Here is an 18154-nt window from a genome sequence, read left to right as displayed (position 1 = left end):
TTTCTTTCAGTTTATAGTTTAAACCATAAAATATTTCTATTCCAATTACTCTGACCCCAGCCACTACTTAGGAGTGAATTCAATAGCATAGATTCATTTATTTTTAATCTGGTAATTTAAAAACATTCTAACAGTGTGACCCAAGTAAGAGTTGTGAATTTTCATGCAATTTTGCCATTAAGAACTCAATGGGTGATTATAATGTTAGAGAAGGGTGCGGAAACAGAGAGCGGGATATCACAAGACAATTGTGATGACATTCTAGTTAGGGCCTGATGGGAATAGGACAGAGAAAATGGGGAACAAAAAATTGGAATCAGCAGAACAAGGGGCCAGATTAAATATGCAGAGCAAAGGCTAGTGAAAGAGTGTGGTTGGTTCTCTGTGAGGCTCAGTCTAGTGAGAAAAAAAGATTGTGGAGCTAAGATTACCTGGAAGGCTGGTGGTCATTCGGTTTTTACAATGTTAGAGGGCTGTTATGACAGCAGAGATGAGATATCCAGCAGACACTGGCAATGTGTTTGTGGTTTGAATAGAAGGTTTATACATGTAGATTTGGGGTCAACTTTTTAAGGGGCGATGAGAGAGAGGAGCCAGGCAAAGGTCTGAGAAGGAAGAGTCAGACAACAGTTCCCCAGATGTCCTGCAGAGTCCGACTCAAGACTGTATGATGTCAGACCCAGGGGAAACTGGGAAAGCCTATCATGTGAAAATTAAGGTCTACTGATAATAAAGGTACTTGGAGAATTAAAAAACAAACAAAACACTTTCAGACACACGAGCTCATTCGATTCATTCCAGAAGTCTATTATACTTCATTCCGTTTGTCGATGAGGGAACTAAGAGAATTCAAGTTCATGAATGGGAAGTAGAATTCAAACTCAAGTTATCTGGGACTTAATCCTGGGTTCTATTCACTAGGCCATGAAATGCTGTAGAGAATTTGGTAAAAATAAAAACCGAAGTCCTTATAATGGCCTGCCAGGTTCTAGTGATTTTTCAATCAGCCTTTACCTCTCTGACCTTATTGCCTGCTATTCACCCCTCAAACACTCACCCCTCGCACACTCCCATACAGCTCACTGTTGTCCTTGTTGTTCTGCAAACATGCCAGACGTTATTTTGCCCGGGGACTTTGCACTCATTTCTTTCTCCTCAAATGTTCTTCCCTAAAATTCTCTCAGCTCCTTTAAGTCTTTCTTCTACTTTCACCTGCTAAATGGATTCTACTGCCATCCTCCTATTTTATACTACAATATGCTTTATCACCTTTTAGCATACTATATAAAAAACCAGTGTATAATAGATACTGTACTTTGTTTGGTTTTTACCAATTTTTCTCATGATGTATTCCAAGCACCTAGAACAATGTCTGGCACATAATTAGAACTCCATAAAATATTAATTGATTCCATGAGCTTTGAGAAAGCTCCCGTTGTATGCTTGGAACAGAAAACAGGCTGCAATGGTTTCCACCTTGAATGCTGGTGAGGGGTGGGAAGGAGAGGTGGGGAAGCTAGGCCACTCTCTTTGAGAAGTTTGGTGGTGAAGAAAGGAGATTAGAGAGTGGCTAATGAGGCAGAGCAGAGTCAAGCAGAAGTTCGATCCTATCCTGTAAGATGAGGAAGACCTGAACATGCTTGTATGTTTAAGGAATCTGTGTAGAAGACCAGGCTAAAGATTCAAGTCAGAAGGTTGAATATGGAGGGAGGAAAACTATAGAATTAGCAATGTGGCAAAAAACAAAACAAAAAACAAACAAATAAAAAAACACCCACAAACAAACAAAAAAATAAGAGTTCTAACCACCATAAAAACCCAAAGCAAAAGCAGATGGCATCAGGGCAAGCTGCTTCTGACAATTTGAACTCCATGTTGAGGACATTATAGCTATGAAAGCATTCAGCCAGAGGCTGTGTTGCTGCCTTTAAGCACCAGGCAACATATGAGATATTAAAAGTAGGAGAGAAATCCAACAGAGAAACCAGAATAATACAGCACATCATTTAGACAGGTCTTCTGAAAATTAGAGCAGAGAAATGGTACTCACCCCAGGATACACAAACCCAGATGCCTTATGAATATAGCAGGACACATTCCTGTGTAGTGTGTAGGGCTGCAATAGGCTCAGTGGGAAGTGCAATATATTTTACTAATAGGCCTTCAGATTTTTCTCTCAAAGTTCACACTTCTAGTCACTTCTTTATGATGATCTCATCAATACTTGCTGATCTTTATAATTAAAGGTCATATGAGAAGCCTTCTTCCCTGGTCATGTGGTAGTCAGAGCCCATCCCTTGGACCCCTGAGAAAGTGTGTCCCTCATTAAGAGGATTTGGTGGCAGGAAGCCTGTGGACAATATCTTGTGGTGCAGGATGCCACTGCAGGAAGTGCAGTTCCCTTGATCTCTGGAGTCATTTGCCAGGTTGTCCATTATGAATGGACAACTTTCTATAGTCTATGCCTAGTTCATACAATTTTCTCTTTGGATATTGTTTCAACTCCTTTTGGGCATGTGGGACTTTTTGAAAATTGTGACCTTGATTAAAAAAAAATCAATATACAGGTAATGTATCATAGAATTGTATACTTGAAAGCTATGTAATGTTATTAACCAATGTAACCCCAATAAATTCAATAAAAAATATATAGAATTTACAATAAAAAGTAACTCTACTGACACCATGTCAACAAAAAAATAAAAAACAAATTGAATCTTTTGGGGTCTGTCAGTCATCCATAAAGAGATAAATTGCATACCTTTATTGAGCACAATCAATGCCTGTCAGGCCATGTTTATTGCTTTTCTTGGATTATCTAGTTTCATGCTCAAACAGCCCCATGAAGTATGGATCATTGTCATCTTCATTTTATAGGTGAAAAAACTAAGGCTTAGACACATTAAGTAATTCACACATTGCAATTAGTTGGCTAGTGTAGAACCAGCAGTCTGATGTTGGTGCCCACACCCTCAGCAGGACACTAACTTCTTATTATGACCGTTAGAAGTCTTACCTCTTTGCATGAAACAGAAAGCAGACCTACTCTCCGTTCATGTCTGACCAGAGATATGCTTATTTTCACCCTTGAACTACTAGTGAGAGTCTCTCCATGTAAATCTCCAAACAGCTAATTTGAAAAGAAGTGTTCTTTGTGTGGATATATTTCTAATTTTAGCATCACCTGTTTATTAGTGGATTGTATAAAAGCTTTGATATTCTGGTTTAAGCTTTTGGAATGATCTTACAGGGAAGGATATTAACACTTGTGATCTCAGTAAGAATAACACTTGGCTGTGAATAATCATTTTGTTCTTGATATCAGAGGAATTTGGTGTTTCTGGTATATATATATATATATATATATATATATATATATATATATATATACATATATACATATATACATATATACATATATACATATATACATGTATACACATATATACATACATATATATATATAAATATTTATATATATATATGTATGTATAATGATCTGGATTATATATATATAATCACTACTCAAACCCCAGTGAATTGTTAAAAAGCAAATGGTTGAGCCTGGTCAGTTTTCTCAGTTGTTAGAGCATTGGCCTGTGGATTGAAGGGTCGCAGGTTCATTTCCTGGTCAAGGGCTCATACCTCAGTTGCATGTTTGATTCCACAGCCCCTGTAGGGGCACATGTGGGAGGCAACCAGTAGATGTGTCTCTCACACATTCTCTCTCTCTCTCTCTCTCTCTCTCTCTCTCTCTCTCTCTCTCTCTCCCTCTGTCTCATTCCCTCCCTCCCCCTCCCCCTTCCCTTCTACTCTCTAAAGATCATAGGGGGGTGGGGAGTGGTATCTTTGGGTGAGAATTTTAAAATAATAACAATAAAAATTTTAAAATATAATGGTTGAAAATTAACTGGTCAAATTAATAATTTGTTTGAAAGTATGAATGGCTCGAAAAGAGCAACCTTTCCAATCAACAGTGTCAGTGCAATAACATTAGCATCCCAACAAAGTAGACAAGTGACAAGTGACTTTTATGCACTTTTATACATCAGGATGGGGAAAAGAAATAAGGTGGTAATTCTGATTTTGCAGAAATTTATAGCACTTTGTTTTGTCTTAAATGTTTTTGATAAATTTATTTCAGTAGATTAGTTTTGCTTTAATTCTTTAATTGTTATCTCTGGCTCTAAGTGATTTATGCAGAAGCGTCTGGGCCCCAGATGGCTGTTTTCTAATATTACTTGATGTGCTGTAATGCCTGTGCACCCCAGGTTGGCTTTTATATTTTACTGCATTTTAAGCAGTTTTACTTCAACTGCTTACTTTTATTTTTTATTTAGTACTTCTTTTAAACAAGTGATTATCTGTTATACCTTATCTATGTTTCCAACATTTTTCAGTTCTTAAAATCTTACTAGTATATTTAAGCAGCCTCTTCATGAAGAAAATACAAAATAGGTATAAAGGAATGACTTGTTAATATTTCTGCCAAGTGATTAATGTAAATATATGAGAAACATTGATTTGCTAATAATTTGGGAATTATTGCACCCATGGCCACCTTTATAGAAACATACAATTAACGGTTATTCCTTAGTTTGACTATTAAATGTTGGCAAAAGCAGAGTGAGCATAAATAGCTAAAATCTTCAAAAATCAATGACTGAAGAGCATTTTTAATGAATTAATCTTTCCCATCAATTTTTAGAGCTACATTTTTTTTGTCCTGAGATTCCTGAAACTCCATTCTTTACCACGATCAATAGGCCCAGTGACTGTTTCAAACTAGCCATGGACCCTAGAGGAAAGCTGTGGTTTGGTCACACAGTGAAGATGAGGAGGAGGCTGGGGATGATATAAGGATAATGACACTAGTAATTGTGAGTTACTATATGCTAGCAGCTACATGTCATTTCTCACAGTCCTCACACAATGGTGTTTCAAGTTCTGTCTCCCATTTTACAGGCAAGGAAACCTAGCCAGGTTACCTAAACTCATTTACATATGAAGTTATAGGTGGTGACTCCCGGAAGGCCCTCCAATGTGATGTTCCGTTCCTCCCCATACTTCAGAGACATGGGTGATGGGTTCCCACCAATCCTCAGGCAATCAAGGTTCAAAGCTGGTGGGCAGCATTTTAACAGTCTACTCCCCTTTTCTTTATATATATATATATATATATATATATATATATATATATATATATATACACACACTAGAGGCCCGGTGCACAAAAATTTGTGTACTCGGGAGGGTCCCTCAGCCCGGCCTGTGCCCTCTCACACTCTGGGACCCCTCGAGGAATGACCACCTGCTGGCCTCGGCCCGCTCCCCAGGGGGATTGGGCCTAAGCTGGCAGTCAGACATTCCTTTGGCAGCCTGGGAGCCCTCGGGGGATGTTCACTTGCAAGCGGGGAATACGCCTAGCAGCAGTTGGACATCCTTAGCACTGCTGAGGAGGCGGGAGAGGCTCCCACCACCACCGCTGTACTGGCAGCCGTCAGCCAGGCTTGTGGCTGAGCAGAGCTCCCCCTGTGGGAACACACTGACCACCACGGGGCAGCTCCTGCATTGAGAGTCTGCTCCCTGGTGGTCAGTGTGTGTCATAGTGACCACTGATTCCCAGTTGCTCTGCTGTTAGGGTCAATTTGCATATTACCCTTTTATTATATAGGATGGATATATATATATATATTAGTATTATCATCGTTTTCTCTCTGCCTCTTCATAATTCTGTGGAATGAACTTAAGCCACACCCCATAAAATCTTGTTTTTTAAATTTTTATTTTTAAAGTATATTATGATACACCCTGATGTGAGACTAGGAGACACTGTCACTCCATTTGAACAGTTTAGAGAAAGTCCAATAGCAAATGGATTTGATGCTATTTCACTTTGTAGGTGGAAAGAGAACTTTTTCATTACTCAGTGATGAATCCAATGATAAAAACCTCAATGGAGCCAGATCTATATTTTATTAACATTTTTATTTCTACGTGCTCCCAATACAACAAACAGCATCAGTAGTGTACACTTTGATAAAAAAAAAAAGAATGTTTAGCTTAGTAGAAAAGGAAGCTCAAAGATCAGAAGTATAACGAATGTGTACATCTTTATGGGAGGTGTATGTGTGTGACCATCTTTAAACTCTCCTATGGACCAGATGTATACACATGCAAGCAAACTAGAGAGAATTCATTTTGGGGGGTGGGGAATGACCTTTACTTGAGGCTCGGGATTATTTTATGATCTGGAATTCACCTAACTCATTTGACTTTCAAAAGTCTTGCACAAAGTAGCAGCGATTCCTTGGAGGTATAGAGTCAATAGGTGAAGCTGTTAGTTTATCATGGTTCAAATGCAAAAGTCCTTGCACATCCTGTGCTTTGAAGGTTAACATGTCTTCATGTTAGCATGCATAATACATTTAAACAGTTCAGAAACTGACCTCGAAACCATTATGGTGACATGCATATTTCTTTATTCTTTGAAGTATAATTCATGAAGTGCATATCTCTTTCACATACTTTTTTAAAAAAAATGTTTCTAATTCACTATTTCAAAAAAAGCTAAGTCCATATATTTTGTTTCATTGAAGGGGAACAAATCAACTTCATTTCAACTACTTTAAAGATGCAAATGGTTGCATCACATCAAATTTATTCAGCTTTAGCTCTTTGATTTGGCTGTTGTTGTTTGCTTAAGTTTCTCCCGTAGGCACAGCACAAAGCATGCATCTCTAATATGTCTCTCTAGTTTGCCAAAATATGTCATTGCTATTAGTGTAAATATTTAGTACATAAAAATACTATCAAGGAAAAAATCAACTTTTAATAAATATCTTCAGTTCTGAATTCTATATACAAGTACTTTACATCTACTCCCTGGAGAGAGCATTTCTGGCTTCACTGTGAGTAAGGTGACCACTGGCATAAATTACTAGCACATTATTGCAGTCAGATGCATTGTGGTTGTGAACATTTGGGTGTGTGAACCATGCAGAAAATAAATATTGCAACCATTGACAAATGCTTTTTAGAACCTGCTTCCAAAGCCCTACTATACTTGAGTATAAATTCTAGTTCAGCTACCAACATACAAATTATCTCAATACATATTCCTTTGTTATTATTACAGTACACTGAGTATGCTTTTTCTTGGATGTGTCAACAATGGGAAAAAAAAACAAAAAACACACAACTTAAAAACATAGGACACTTCAGTGGTGCCTATTGAGGTCCTGGTAAGAAGTTTCCATTTTTTTATTGCACAGGTTCATTGACTGGTCTGTTCCCTGTGACCACAGTCCATTTCTTTTTATTAAAGGATGGAAAGTAATAGGTAAGCTGAAATCTGTATATCTGCAGCTTACCTGTTTTTTTTTTTCTTTTCTGTAACTTAAGCATCACACTGTTGATTAAATAAAACCCTTGGTATTGTCAGTAGCTGCAATTCTAACTTCTTCTTTGTAACATTCTGCTTTGAATATCAGCCCAAAAAATGTCAAATAGGCAATACTCAATGACAAGCACCTAGAACATCCAGAAATGTAATATAGTAAACAATCATTTGAGAACACATCTCTTAAAATAATACTGATTTCTGCAATATACAGTATTTACACAACAGCTGCAAATTTGCTCATACAATATTTCTAATATAGATAAATAGAAATACAAGTCTACAAATTCTTTGCTCCATTTCCAAAATATTTTGTTAAGGTGTAAACCGTTGGCACCTCCTTTTTACTATAACTTTTAAAGCAAAAAATCAGCTGATATGCACAAATGGCTCCAGTCCCTTTTCTGCTGTAGAGAGTGACCAATATACTTAGCCACTTTCCTTCTGTTAATATTCTTTGGTGCCTTCTTCCAATGAATTCTGGTAATGAGTCAATGCAGAACAAAAAAAGGAGGAAAGCAACTAGAAAGTGAACCAGCACTTTTGCTCTTCCATTTACAGGTAAAATGAGTTGGCAATGTATGGAGATGACCACTTTAAACAAGCTGTATGCACCACTGGGAGAGGGAGCTTGGCCAGGCTTTCCTCTGATTTCTAGCCTTTTAGGTTCACCTTTTCATCTTTCCAAGGTGGGCGACCTTAGCGGATGTCTATTGTCATTAATCTTTTCCTCTTTCTTTGAGGTTCTTGCCTGAGAAGAAGCACCTGTTGAATCATGGACTGCAGGGAAGGGGGCAGCAGCGGTTTGTGAGGATGACGTGAGGTGTCCACTCCTGGTGGCAGGGGAGACCTGTCCCACAGGCTTACTTCCTGCTCGCTGAGCTCTCCTCTGGGGTAAGTTAGCACCATCGGGTTTACTGTTTGGCCTGAGAGTAGCATATCCATTTGGACCTCCTGCTGAAGACATCCTACTCAAAGATTTCTTCCTCTCAGCAGGAGTCTCTGAATAGTAAGGAACCAAAGATGTAGGCATCACTAGGGATCCAGGGAGGTCACTGGGGTTAAAGATAACTTCATCACGAGTTTCAGCAGCTTCAGGAAGGAAGGGTGGTGGCAGGGTGCTGCTGCGTTTGCTGCAGGACTCACAGCACAACTTGTTATAACCTGGGATGGAGCAGTACCGCGCCAGCACCTCCATTTGACAGAATATGGATTTATCTCCCAAACATGGCTCATCTGCAAAAAGTACAAATTTTTATGAATTTACAAAAGATTTAAGTAAAACCAGACATTGATGGGAGTTGTTCAAAGGAACCTTTACATTACAGATATCAGCATGAGGATGAATTCAATGCAGTAAGTAGTTCTTTATGTGCAAAGCATTTGGGTTTTCCTCCATTTTAATATCTCCAGCAGGAGCCTTCAGAGCAAGGGTATTTTTTTGTTCTCACTAGGAACATATATCTGATTTTCTAATGAGAAAATAGGATTACTTTTACCACATATATTTTTAGGATATAAAGAAGCATCTGATTTATTTTATAATATAGAGTCGCCTCTATATTAAATTTAAAATAAAAATATATACTCAAGACCTGTTAAAACAAATTAAATCTTAAAAATATATTACCAAAGAAAAAACTGAGATAATGTTTTAATTAGATGTATATTGGCTAATACTATATTGTTAAGTAAGGAACCTGCCATATAACTTGTCAAAGAATCTTTTTTTTTCTGAAGTTTGAAAAAGAACAAAAAAGGTCAATAAAAAGAAAAAAAGAACGAAAAAGGGGTCAGTTGGCAAGGCCAACAGGAGAGCTAAAAATACCACCTTTATTTATTATGTATTAGAAATGATAAATTACTTACTAGAGTTACAGAACCATGTCCACGTCCCAAACTGTGGAATGACTTATATTTGCCTGACATTTACAAATCTACCATATAGTATGATGGTTGAGTATTCTCTATTAGCTAAAGTAATCTGCTAATTACGTTCTGAATGCCTGAGAATCACCTTAATGAGGTTTCACCTCAAATATCAATTCCTCATCATATGTAAATGACTTTTTCTATTCCTATTATCTTAAAACTAGAGGCCTGGTGCATGAAAATTCATTCACTGGCGGGGGGGGGGGGGGTCATTCAGCCTGGCCTGCCCCCTCTCACAGTCCTGGAGCCCTCAGAGGTGGGAGACGACTGACTCGGCAATCAGGGGAAGGCAAAGCCCCATCACACCTCTGCTGCTGTCACTGCCGGCAGCGCAAGCCTCGGCCGGCCCTGGTTACCTGAGCCTTGGGCAGCCATGGGCGGCTGGGCAGCCGCCATCCGAGGCTTGCCTGAGCCTCGGGCCTAGGTGGTTGGGGGGCTGAGGGGACTGGGGGTCTCCAGAGGCAGGCCCATGGATCAGCCACATGGCTGCCACCCTGGTGGGGCTAAGGGGACTGGGCCCCACCACCTTGTGGCTGTGGGTGCCTCCATCTTTGAGGGCAGGCAATTAGCAATATTCCATCCTTATTGGCTGTAGGCGCTGCCATCTTTGAAGGTGGGATAGTCAATTAGCATATTCCCTCCTTATTGGCTGTGGGTGATGCCATCTTTGCAACAGCGTGAGAGTCAATTAGCATATTTCCTCTTTATTAGATAGGATTAGAGGCCCAGGGCACAAATTTGTGCACCAGTGGGGTCCCTCGACCTGGCCTGTGGGATCAGGCCAAAACCAGCTCTCCGACATCCCCCGAGGGGTCCCGGATTGTGAGAGGGCACAGGCCAGGCTGAGGGACCCCACCGGTGCATGACCAGGGAGGGATGTGGAAGGTTGGACAGCCGGGGAGGAACCGTGGAAGGGCTCCAGGGCATGTCTGGTCTGTCTTGCTCAGTCCCAATCGGCTTGGTCCCAGCAGCAAGATAACTTACTGGTCAGAGCATCTGTCCCTGGTGGTCAGTGTACGTCATAGCAAGCGGCTGAGCAGCCTTACTATATCATTAGCATATTATGCTTTGATTGGTTGAATGGACGACCGGACACTAAGCATATTAGGCTTTTACTGTATAGGATAAGGAAGATAATTTCTTCTTCATGTGTAATTAAGCCTCTAGGTCCTAGGATAATGGACCTTAGCTGACCCTGTGCTCTCTCTTCCCATTGACTCCTGACCTCCATCACCCTCATTCTGGCTCCAAGTCTTTGAAACCTTCTAAATTATGTGGCCCAGCTCGAAGTGCTCTATTCTCTTTGAGTTAAAGAAGGAGACCACATACGGGTCTGCTGTGTCTAAGTGTGAGCAGCTTGGCATTGCAGGGACAGGTACACAGCCTGGGTCTAATTATGGCCCGAATATGCTTCTATATGGAAGAGGGAAAGGGCAGAGATATTCTGGGGGGAAATGAGAACAAAGGAATATATTAATTTCATGGGTAATTTGCCTTGGGATAGATGGGAAGGGCTTAATGGCAGCCATAAATAGTATAATCAAAAATGGGGCTTAGAAAAGGATTCATATGACAAAATTATTAAAATTAAGAACGTTTTTTTAGCCTTCTCACTTCATGCCCAGATCATTCTATGGAGTTCAGAAAAAACCGTTTTACACAGGGTCTCAAAAGGCCATTTGATTCTAATTGCAGCTTGAGACTCTGAAGGGACGTGTTACTTACTCCATTGATATATGGTAGAAATAGGTGGCCTTTTAGAATTCTACATTTCAGAGCAAGAGAGAAGCTAAAAGGATGTGGAATCACTAACATAACATAGTGATGTCCTCCCATCAGTACCTCGGTTTTATAATAAAAACATTTTCTTTTAGCTAAAAAGGAAGAGAATCAAGTGTATTCTTGCTGATAATTAGGCCTATTTATAGAAATATATAGCTCTATTAACATCAGCAAAGCTTACTCACAAAGTGTTTAGCCTCCTGGAGGTAATGCCTACATAAAAAATAAAATATTAGGGCAACTCAACTTTATAGCTTCTGAGTAAAGTGTCTTCTCTGGATCTGATGTTGTGTTTTGAACTTTCAAATATACTTTCCAGAGAAAAATGATTGAATTCAAGTTCTTTGTCTCCCCCTCATGGTCATTCTTGTTCATACCACTACACATTTCAAATGAAAATGTATAATGAAATAGTTTATAAGGTTTACAAGACTTGAAGCCTGAAATTTCTTCAAAAAAAAATAATAAGACATTTGATAAAACAGTGCTTTGCAAATTTTCTTGAAAAAATAAGCCATTTAGCACACATCAATATTCAAGCAATATATGTTGTCGCAGGCCATTAAAAAGGCAACTTCTTTAGTCCCAAGCCTCACTAGTAGGTCTGAACAGTGCCCACAGTTATATTAGGCACAGACTTAGTAGAATTGCGTTTAAGAGTAAGTTTGTGGTGGAGGGAGGGTAAGGAGAGGATAGAAGGGAGAGAATGTGAGACTGGGAAGAGGCACAGGCACATGTGGCAGAGAAAGGGTCGGGGGAGAGCGATAAAGGAGAGTATGGAAGACCTGAGAATGAGATGGGAGGTGGAGAGAGAGGCTGAGAAGAGAAGGTGTGTGCAGGAAGAAGGGAAGCAGCAGAACAGGCAGAGAGGACGGAGACAGCACAGAAAAGGAGACAGAGTGACAGAAACTGAAGCCATCCCATATATATTTTATCTGTTTCGCAGCAGCAAAGCACTGTCTATTTTTAAATTACACTGACTCTGCTTTTGTAATCTAGCAAGAGAGCAGATCAGGCAGATTTCTGCATGTGTAAGGTGTCTATTCAGAACTCACCCTCAGGGAGTTCATGGAGGTAGATGGACAGATATTGGAAAGAGCTTTATAAATAGCATTTACCACCCACATGTCTATACTGAATAACTTTAGTAAAACATTTCAAAACCTTCTACAATATTATGCTTTTACAATGATATGAGGTTATATAGAAAGTCACAGAAGACAATAAGCAGCTCTTCTAGAAACACATATTGACAGATTCTACATGTACAGGACACAGCCCTGACCCCAGTGGTTAGGACAATTCCCTGGGTGGAATTCTTTTTAGGCTAATTTTTTAAGATTAATTACCTTTGGTTATTTTCTGATAAGCGAATGGAAATTCCAGAGCTTGTCCTGAAAGGAAATTCTGCTTTTTGGTGCTTAAAAACCATTGTCAGAGCAGTGAAACCAGTTAGTGTCACACCTACCATTACAGGGAGGCAGCTGACAGGCTCTGGCGGCCTCGGGCTTGTCCCCGTCGCAGTGGTCACTGGCCCTGCAGAGCACCTGCCTCACCTCCGTCCCTTCACCGCAGGTCACAGAGCACTACAGAGACAAAGGCTGCCATTATAGACAGTTATTGCACCAAGACCAACTTTCTTCCTGTCCCCGCGCTCTCACGCATACACACACACACACACACCCTGGAGTTCCTTCTCTATGGAGGTGGTGCTACACAGTGGTTTGGAGACAGATAATCCTAGGTTTATGGGGCTCCATCATTGACGAGCCTGGGCACCTGGCTTTTTCTCCAAAAGCTAGGATAATAATAATTGCCTCATAGGATTGTTGTGGAACTAAATGAAGGCAAAGGAGACAAGGTATGTAAAGATTATGCCTGGCATGTAATAAGCATTTGCTAAGAAAGAGCTATTAGCATTATAATGTTAATATCCGTGTAGGTCTTATTTTTTAAAAATATATTTTTATTGATTTCAGAGAGGAAGGGAGGGGGAGAGAGAGATAGAAACATCAGTGATGAGAGAGATAGAAACATCAATGATGAGAGAGAATCAGAGATCAGCTGCCTCCTGCAAGTCCCCCACTGGGGATCAAGTAAACAACCAGGGCATGTGCCCTTGACCGGAATCGAACCTGGGACCTTTCAGTTCGCAGGCCAACACTCTATCCACTGAGCCAAACCAGCTAGGGCTCGTGTAGTTCTTAAAACAGTAGTGGTGCCTGTTTTTAGGGAGCTTCCCATTTTCTCACCTTCCTTACAGATGGTAGGATTTCCTGACATGTTACCTTGGTTAATTCAACCTCTTTGAAACCATCATTGCTCTATTCCCATAAATTCATTTCTAAAACTATGCTCAGAAACATTTATCTATTATTCTAGACAGGAGCTACAGAGAAGGGGTCTCATTCCAGGACTCCGAGGGGCAAAGAACATGAGTTATCTTCATGGTCTGTCCGGGTCACCTTCACTTGCCTGTCCTTCCTTCCTGGGCCTGCTCTCCACTTCCTCCTTCATTTTCTACCTGCTTTTTGATGCCATTTCCTTCTATAAGTTCTTCTCCTATGACTCCTCATGATGATCCTTTACAAATATCAAAGACATCAATTCAGGCACCCCAACATTGAGTCAGCCAGCCACCCAACCAACATCATTTTCATAGGCTCTGGCTGGGTACCAGGGAAGCAGGGCACATGGTTCTTGAGAAGTGGGTGGATTAGTAGTGAGCACAGACTCAAGGACAGGAGTTAAAGTAGTCTGCCATGAACAACATGCCTTTGGGTGCATAGGAAGGGCTTTGGGCAAAGCACCCCTAAGGTGCCATGGAGATGAGCATTGGTAGATGAGAGGGAGATGAGCAGATAGGACAAGGGGGAAGGGCCGACCTACAAAAGGTAGGATGCTCTACCCAGAACAGTCTTTTTGGAATAGTGGGAATTTTACTCAAACTGAGTCAAAGGGTTGGAATAAAGAAAAAATAAGAAGAGTCAGTGTAAGACTTCTTGTGGTGATCATTTTGCAATATATATACAGATATCGAATCCTTACATTGTACACCTGAAACTAATATAATGTTGTGTTAATTATACCTCAATTTTAAAAAAAAGGTTAGTGTGATGCCAAATGGGGCAGGGACCTGCATTCGGTGTCAGGGGTTTGGAATTAACCCATAAGGATGGTGAAGTCAACAAATGTATTAAACAGAAGATCAGTCACCTTTAGACTCCTCTATGTCACAAAACACCCAGACATGGTTTGCCTCAACCAACTAAACTTAAATGCAAACACTGCTATAAAATATTAAATTTTCAAACACCTCCAGGTGCTTAATGATTTTAAAATATGCAAGTTTCTCAATTCACACAAGGCCTGCCTGATATTGAAGCCAGATGAAAATAGGCTTCCTATCTTATCATACACGTGCATGCAGAACTCACACACCCACCTCACTCCAGGGCCCCGTTTTCCACTGGGCTGGGCAGGGCACTCTGTTACAAGGCCGGCGGCTCTCGGGGCGGTCACCCACACAGTACTTGCTATGCACAGAGCGGTTGGTGCCATCATGGAGGGGCTGAAGGCAGCGCACAGTGCGAAGCTGGTAGCCGGAACTCCCACAGGTTTTGGTGCAATGCTCCCACTCTTCTGCTATCCAGCTGTGGGTGTGGGGGTGAAGTGAAGGTGGTCACTGGGGTGTAGAATGTGCACCTCCCTGCCCTGAAAGCCTAGACTCTCCTGCTCTCCGAGTGACGTGCAACCCAGTGGGGCCCACGGTAGTACAGGAGGCACTTTCAGAGAGAGGGGTGCATTGAACAATTAAAAAAAGTCTTAGAACTTTCTAACAATGATAGGCCAGACACTTCCATTTTTGAATGGCTTAGTATTTTTCTGCCTCCCAATGATTCTGAAACTTTGTCCTTTCCTAAAGCATGACCAACAGAAGGTTTCTGAAACTCATCTTGAGGACACCTGGTTAGGTTTAGATATGATGGCAGTTTACAAAATAATACCAACTCACTCTCAGCCACACTGCCTAATGGTGTTAAAGATCTGAAAGGAAATTATAAAAACAGGAATCCACCCTATGCTTGCTAACACAAATTTATTTGGGTGCTGCTGCTTTTTCCATGAAACCATGAATTTATTCAGTTTTCATTTTCGGAGATGACTTTTATTTCTACAATCATTGCCATGAAGATTGCCTGACATATCTATTATGTTTAGAAAATTCAGTTCTTCATGTTGGTCCTTAATGGGTCTGATAAGAATGTAAAGGCAGTGGCCATCCAGGGCTTGAATGCACCTGAAAGAAATATTTCCAAAATCTTTTCAAAAAGATTTCCCATGGGACATTTCCAAATTCTAGTGTCAATGTCAATGCCCGCAGTACCCTCCAAATCAGCTGTGTGTACAATATTACAGAGAGTTCCCCATTACATGGGGTTACCAGGTTCCCCAGGGCTGTGACTGTCGATTCCATCTGCTTCATCAATCTGTCAGAATGTAATTGAGGCATACTATTTAGCCTTTCTAAAGTTACTTTTCCTCTGCAATTTGTTTTTTTCTTTCCATATATAGGGGGCTCCAAAATACAACCACGCTAAAACCTTTCAGTCTTTGGTATTAGCAGTTTAAGATAGCTCTAGCTCGTCAAATAGGCAGTACAATGTATTCTGGCAACCCATTTTGAAGGCCTCAGTAGTGACTCTCATCTGAAGACAGGAATTACTTGAGAAACATACACTTCCTATCATAGACAATTATGGTTACCTTATTCCATCTTGAAACTCCTAGAATGACGACGAATGAGAAAAATAGCACAGAGGCCAAAAGAAAAAAAATTTGAAAAGAAGCTGCCACAAGATCATTTTGGAACCTAGGGAGTAGTTAGTAGACATAAGAAGAATGATGTTTAAGTCAGCAGTAGGAGCTAATAAACGGACGATGCAGAATTTCAGAAACTGAGAGCTTACAGCCTCAGGTGAAAGTGCGGGTGATGGCAGGGCTGAAAACAGGGACTGATGGAAAGTCTACTTGGAGGCAGTGAGGCCTCCTAATTTTTGACTTCGCTGGGTGACTGCTCCTCCTCTAACCCAGCAGAAGGTTTTTGTTTTTAATCTTCTGTATACGTTAAATCAGACTTTTAACTCGTGGACAGCAGATACAGTCAACGGACAACAGAGAAAGGAACCATAGTGAATACATGGGGTTATGTAAAAACCCACATATGGAATGGTGAGATGACCCTAGCTGCCTACACGTATTTATTTTTTACCAAATACAAAAATATATTTTTGAGAAGAACGAATATGGTAGAGAGCAGGAAACCACAGCTTCACATAATTCCTGGGAATTGATTTCACTATTTAAACCAGATACATGTATTAGCTTTGACCAAAATTGAAAAGAGCTAAAGACATTTAAATCCATACTATTTTGTCCTCAGAGTATGACAGTTAAAATAAATACTTACAGTGGATGTGTACACTCTTGAATATTGCACATTCTTCTAATAGGTTTTGGCTTTTTGTTGACTTCACAGAAGCTGCGATGAACCATTTTATTGTCACTTTTCCTACGGCATCCATATTTAGTGTACTGGAAACCTGTGAAAGGAGATACATTTCTTTGTATTTAATCACTTATCCATTCAACAAACATTTACTGAATGCATACAATAAACCAGCCACTTTTCTAGGTGCTGAAGGTCCAGAAGTAAATTAATAAACGAAACTTCTTTTCAGAGCCTACATTTAACAAATATTACAAATTATTAAATAGTAACTGCACATTTGCTAATAAACTGAACCCTGAATATAGAGACTCTATTATTACGGACAAGTTTAAAAACCACTGTGACAAATCCCTGTGACCTAGGTTTTTACAGAGTTACGTACATAATGCACTGTAGGGGGCACCAAAGCAACGCAGAGGGGAACGTCTCTAATTTAGCTGGGAAACGGGAGGGAACCCTTCTTACATGATCAGCACTTCTTCGGGTAGAATCTTCAAGTTCAAATAGTATTGCATAAAGGGGATAAAGCAGCATATTCCTCAAGCCAAGGAAATAACCTATAGAACACGGCAGGTCTCTTTGAATGACTGAAGTTTCACATGTGAAGGGAGTGGGAGATAGGAAAGGCTCCATGTAAAAGCCTTGGCTGGCAGACAAATGTTTGGAGTTTATTTTTAAGGTCACAGGGAGTTATTAAAGGTCTCTTCAACCATCAACTTTCACATTTGTAAATAATTATTTCTTATTTTGAAAATTTAAACCTGAAGGATGTTGTAAGGAAAGCACAATAAACATTTCTATACCTTGCATCTAGATTAACCTTGTGTTACCATGTCACTGTATTTGAGATAGGTACATATATTTACTTACATATAATTACTATATAACACATATGTAAAATTTTGCTGAACCATTTGGGAGTAAGCACAGTTTCTTAAATAGCCACACTATAATTCTTAAAATCAGGATATTCAATGCAGACATAATATTATAAAACTAGAGGCCCGGTGAATGAATTCGTGCATGGATGGTGTCCCTTGGCCTGGCAGGTGATTGTGGCTGATTGGGGCCATCTGACCTAGTCCTAATGGGGGCCAATTGGGGCCGGCCAGCTAGGGGAAAAGACTGCAGGAGGTTGGCTGGCTGCAAAAGGTCGGCTGTGGGAGCACACTGACCACCAGGGGGCAGCTCCTGCATTAAGCTTCTGCCCACTGGTGGTCAGTGCATGTAATAGTGACCAGTCTTAACAGTCGCTTAGATTTTTATATATATAGAATAGAGTTTGGTACATGAAATTTGTGTATGGAGCGGGGGGGGGGGGATTCCCTCAGCCCGTCCTGCACCCTCTCCAATCCGGGACATTCCTCTCACAATCTGGGACTGCTGACTCCTAACCACTCGCCTATATGCCTGCCTGATAGCCCCTAACTGCCTCTGCCTGCTGGCCTGAGTGCCCCCTAACTGCTCCCCCATGCCGGCCTGATCGCCCCTAACTGCCCTCCCCTGCTGGCCTGATTGCCCCTAAC

General features: G+C 40.5%; 1 protein-coding gene across 1 annotated transcript in view; it reads right to left on the bottom strand.

Moving 5' to 3' along the window:
* Nucleotides 1–5969: 5969 nt before the first annotated feature.
* ADAMTS3 (ADAM metallopeptidase with thrombospondin type 1 motif 3) overlaps nucleotides 5970–18154 on the bottom strand; it is a 252994-nt gene continuing 240809 nt past the window's right edge. Inside the window, exons 19-22 of the mRNA XM_059669067.1 lie at nucleotides 16587–16719; nucleotides 14562–14769; nucleotides 12585–12702; nucleotides 5970–8638 (exon numbers count right to left, since the gene is read on the bottom strand). Of these exons, the coding sequence (XP_059525050.1) occupies nucleotides 8079–8638; nucleotides 12585–12702; nucleotides 14562–14769; nucleotides 16587–16719 (1019 nt within the window). The 3' untranslated portion in view covers nucleotides 5970–8078. The remainder of the gene's footprint in view (nucleotides 8639–12584; nucleotides 12703–14561; nucleotides 14770–16586; nucleotides 16720–18154) is intronic.

Source organism: Myotis daubentonii, chromosome 1 (assembly GCF_963259705.1).
Source record: "Myotis daubentonii chromosome 1, mMyoDau2.1, whole genome shotgun sequence".
Classification (NCBI taxonomy): Eukaryota; Metazoa; Chordata; class Mammalia; order Chiroptera; family Vespertilionidae; genus Myotis; species Myotis daubentonii.
This window is presented reverse-complemented; position numbering and strand designations above follow the sequence as displayed.